The sequence below is a fragment of the Phocoena phocoena genome, chromosome 15, assembly GCF_963924675.1.
Source record: "Phocoena phocoena chromosome 15, mPhoPho1.1, whole genome shotgun sequence".
Taxonomy (NCBI): domain Eukaryota; kingdom Metazoa; phylum Chordata; class Mammalia; order Artiodactyla; family Phocoenidae; genus Phocoena; species Phocoena phocoena.
In genome coordinates this window covers 58,377,206-58,381,961 of record NC_089233.1, presented here as the reverse complement: position 1 = coordinate 58,381,961, position 4,756 = coordinate 58,377,206, and the positions used below count along the sequence as shown (strand labels likewise).

Genomic DNA, 4,756 nt, shown 5'->3' with positions numbered 1-4,756 from the left:
CTTCTTGAAGGAGGATCCATGCTGAGCACCTCCCTGGTCATGACAACACTGATCAACACCCTTTCCACTGAGGCAGTCTGTCTTTCTTTTATTTTTAATGATTTTCATTTTAAGATACTGTACATTAAAAATGCAAAAAAAAATCAGTTGTTTTTCAATTTTATTTTTGGCTGTGTTGGGTCTTAGTTGCGGCACGTGGGATCTTCATGCGGCATGCTGGATCTCTAGTTGTGGCGAGCAGGCTTCTCTCTCTAGTAGTGGCCCGCAGGCTCAGTACTTTCAGTGCACAGGCTTCATTGCCCCGCAGCATGTGGGATCTTAGTTCCCTGCATTGGAAGGTGGATTCTTAACCACTGGACCACCAGGGAAGTCTCCCAAAATCACTGTTTTCAAATGCATAACTAAAAACAGAGAATTACAAATGAAACCAGTTATATTTGTGAGCAGGTATCAAAATATTAAAAACATTTGAGATACAGTCACAAATGTGCTTATTTAAAGCATTAGATAACAAGATCTAGTGCCAGGTCCAATAACTGCCATAATTTCAAAGTGATGATGAGTCTGATGTTTAGAGACATTTGTGATAGCTGTTGTAATGGGCTAGGAGGACATCTGCCATTTTGATTTGCAACAAAGCCATGGGTATTGCAAATTCCACTGTGGTTTGTTGTCTACCTCACAGCTGAGGAAAGGCTGAATTTCAGTTAGAAATGAGAGAAAATAAAATCTTTTCCGATCCCAGTTCCGGGTGCAGGGAAATGGTTGCTGGTGTGGGGAGTGGGGCTGGGGTTCCAGGAAATCTGTGTTCAGGAAGAGGAGGACTTCTTTGTAGAGGGGAGCTAGGCTGCGTGTGTGGTTGGCCGAGAGGGCAGAGGGGGAGTCCTGCCGGAGTTTCTTCTGGCCTGGAGGGGCCCGAGGGTCCAGCCTGACCCCCACCCCAAGGTATTGGGAATGGGGGAGGGGGCTGCAGGGTCCCCCCCACCAAACCCTGTCCCACCCTAGGGCCCAGGCCACGGCACTGGCTCCCCTCCCAGAGCTGCTTCCTTCCCCTAGCGGCATTTGGCATTAGCTATCATCGCCAGGTCCATTAGCCATTAGCTGATGCGGTGACCTTGACCCGGCCTGGACCCTGCAAATGAGGGGGCACGCCGGGGGCGCAGGGCCTGACCCGCAGCGGCCTGCTGTGACCAGTCATGCGGCGGCCCTCTTAGACACTGCTCCGCCTACGCGGCCCCTGGGCATAAAAAGCCGGGCCAGAGAGACAGCGCAGCCGCCGGACCCCGGACCCAGCGCGCCCGCACCATGGCCGGCCCCAGCCTCGCCTGCTGCCTGCTCGGCCTCCTGGCGCTGACCTCCGCCTGCTATATCCAGAACTGCCCCCTGGGCGGCAAGCGGGCCGTGCTGGACCTCGACGTACGCAAGGTGAGCGCCCAGCCCTAGTCCCGCGGCACTTGAGGCTGGGCAACCCGCAGCCACAGGGTCGCCCCTGCCGCTCCCTTTCCCGCGCTGACCCTGCGCCGGCCCCGCCTGGCCTGGGAACCAAGGCAGCCGAGTAGCTTTTGAGTCCCCTCCTTCGATCGCTTCTGGGGGCCAAAGAGCCCCAGGGCGACCCCGAACCTCCGGCACTCCTCTGCCCTGCCCACCCCCACCCGGCTCAGCCCCCCGCCCCGCAGGCTCTCCCTCCCGGGCCCGGGCCCCTCCCCGCCCCCGGCTGGGCCCCTCCCCGCCCCCGGCTCACCCCCGCCCTCCCGCCAGTGTCTCCCCTGCGGCCCCGGGGGCAAAGGCCGCTGCTTCGGGCCCAGCATCTGCTGCGGGGACGAGCTGGGCTGCCTCGTGGGCACGGCCGAGGCGCTGCGCTGCCAGGAGGAGAACTACCTGCCGTCGCCCTGCCAGTCGGGCCAGAAGCCGTGCGGTAGTGGGGGCCGCTGCGCCGCCGCCGGCATCTGCTGCAGCCCGGGTGAGTCAGGCTGTAGCCGGGGCGGGACCGGGACACCGGGACCAGGCGGGGCGGGCCGTGGCGGGCCCTGACCCGGCGTCTCTTCATGCAGACGGCTGCCGCGGCGACCCCGCCTGCGACCCCGAGGCCGCCTTCTCCCAGCTCTGAGACCCGCCGGCCACCGACACCGTCGGAGCGCAGCCCTCGCTCCCTCCGTAGCCACCCCCAGGAATTAATGACTATTAAATAAAGCAGATTTTTTCTCCTCCAACCCGACTCGCGTCTAAGTGTCAGAACTGGGAAGGGAGGGCGTTGGGGGAGTCGAAGATCGCCGGCTCTCGGCGCTTCATAGGGAATTAAAGCCGCCACCCCGAGGGGAGAAGGGTGACGCTCCGCGGTGACATCCTGTAGGGGTGGATGGAGGAAGGAGGGGGACGACACGGCAGGCTCCCAGGGAGATGGAAACAGCCTCCTGCTTCCCACTCCAAACAGAGGTGGGGGCCTACAGCAGGCTGGACATGAGAGGAACTTTCTAAGGTCCAAAGCGACAGAGTGGGCCTGCAGAGATAAGAGTCTGACGGGGCACCAGAGGAAGGGCAGGAGGTTGGTCGTAGAAAGTGAAAGACTTCCTGACATCTGGAAGCAGGCTTGGGCCACACATGAGGGCTGGCCTGGGGGAGGGGAGCTTCGCTGGGGCAGCTGAAGGGCCTTCACGTTTCCAAGGAGCTGGACTCTCAGGCCGCAGGAGGCCACCTGTACTCTCAGAAGGGATGGCCAAGCTGGGGAGGCTGGGCGGGAGGGCCAGCACAGCCACCCTGTGGCTTGTTGTCCCACCCAGGAGGCCCTGGGTTCCCAGTGTTGCATGGAAGCCAGGATCCCTGCTCCTGACTGTGCAGTAAGGAAACGTGACAGCACTGGGGACCCTGCAGAACAGGGTTTCCTGAGAGCCCATAGCCACAGAAATGACCACAAAATGCAGAGAACACTACCAGAGAGACTCTTGCAACCTACACTTCTCATCTGTTCCTGGATCAAAGACCATTTTAGAGCAGCTATAAAAGCCTAACCCCTCTCCCCCAGAATGTGCCGCCGTTCACTTACTCGTGCTGTGGGACAAAAGCGATTTCAGAAGGTGCATGCCCACACACCCATTCCAAATAAAACAAGAGTGCATCACTATCTGTTAGTAATTTTTATATGTTATTTCTGTGGCTTTCTCACACACTGAAGCAATGAGGATTCACTCAGAGGCCTCCCACCCACCACAGCAGTGTGTCGTCTCACAGAGTAGAGAGAGAAAAAGTATACTAAAGAGGACTGTAAGGTTTTCTTTGTATAAATTACAAAACCAGGCAAAACTAAGCTATGGTGCTAGAGGTCTTGGGTGTGGTGGTGACAGGAAGGGGTGTAAGGGGGCTTCTGGGGTGCTGGTCATATTCTGTTTCTTGGCCTGGGAGCTGGTAAAACAAGTGTGTTCAGTTTATTAAATTTCATTCAGATTGCACACATGTGATTTGTTCACTTTTGTATGTATATTATACTAGAATAAAAGTTTTTTAATGAAAAACTTATCATTATTACCAAGATGTATGAAGAGAAGAGAGATGAAGCTTTTGAAAGCCCCAGTGGTTCCTGACAAGGCTGTGAGAGCAGGTCCCTCCTCTTACCCCATATCTGGAAAAAGAAATGACTGAAAGCTGAGCCCTGTTCAAATCAACCATGGGGAAGTATGTGATTCTCATAATTTGGTGTTTGAGAACCATGTCAAAGTTCTGTGGTCCCTCAGAAACCACACAGATGAAGAGGGAAGCAACCAGAAGGAACCACACTACTCAACTAGAGAGACACAAGGTTAGGGATTTGTGCTTTTCCAAGCTTGGGCATCCACCGGCCACATCAGCAGGAAGCCTGGGATCTCCCTCTGGGACCTCACTCTCTGAGTGCCCTGCATACCCTTCAAACCCCAGAGGATTCCATAGAGCAGAGCCATGTCAGCCCAGGTCTCCCCACCTGGAGAGAGAGTTCAGGGTCCCCTCACCCCTCCAGTGTTTTCTTTTCTGGTCTCAATAACACAGGGGCAGATTGACACCTCTTTTTCAGGGGATGATGCAGAGGTGGCATCAACCTGGGCCTGGTGAGGAAGAGGAGCTGGGAGAGCTGCCACGTGTGCTAAGTGAAGTGGTTCAGTGGCCAGACGGTGCAGAAGCCATTCTTCACTCTTCCTCCTGGTTCAGACCCATGGCCTTTGTCCTCCTTGGAATGACTTCTTCAAACTACCAAAGTACTTGGGGCTTGTGCAGTGGGGTGGTTCCCAACCCCTGCTTTGTATAACTAGTACTTTGTGAACCATTTAACTACCTGGGAATGAAATTCCTAGATAACATGCCCACCCACACACAATTTCAAAAACATATAATTAGTCCTAGCAGTAATATAAAGTAGAGAAAAGGAAAGTAATTTAGTACAAAATAACATTATTTTAATATGTAGCTAAACAGGTCAGGCTACACTGGGTGACATATACACAATAAGGTCATCTCATGATTATATCTGCTTATATCAAATACAGTAAAAAGAGATTGGAAGCCAATCTCTACAGGACATTCAGGAAAATAAGATGATCAAAGCACCATGAGGATCAATAGTCTTTTTTGTACCTAAAGAAAAGATGGACTCAGATATCAATGAATCACAAAGAATGTATTCATGGGACACCTGGGGAAATTTGAACAGTATATATTTGATGATAATAAATATTGTTGAGTTTTGGCTTGGGGCTTGCATGTGTGTGGTAACAGTCTGTGGTCATATCTTTAA

General features: G+C 53.8%; 1 protein-coding gene across 1 annotated transcript; it reads left to right on the top strand.

Annotated features, from left to right (window-relative positions):
- Nucleotides 1-1,277: 1,277 nt before the first annotated feature.
- On the top strand, nt 1,278-2,205 carry OXT (oxytocin/neurophysin I prepropeptide). Its single transcript, XM_065892165.1, has 3 exons — nt 1,278-1,425; nt 1,759-1,960; nt 2,052-2,205. Exons 1-3 carry the CDS (start codon nt 1,306-1,308, stop codon nt 2,105-2,107), a joined length of 378 nt encoding a protein of 125 aa, XP_065748237.1. The 5' UTR covers nt 1,278-1,305; the 3' UTR covers nt 2,108-2,205.
- The last annotated feature ends 2,551 nt before the right edge of the window (nt 2,206-4,756 follow it).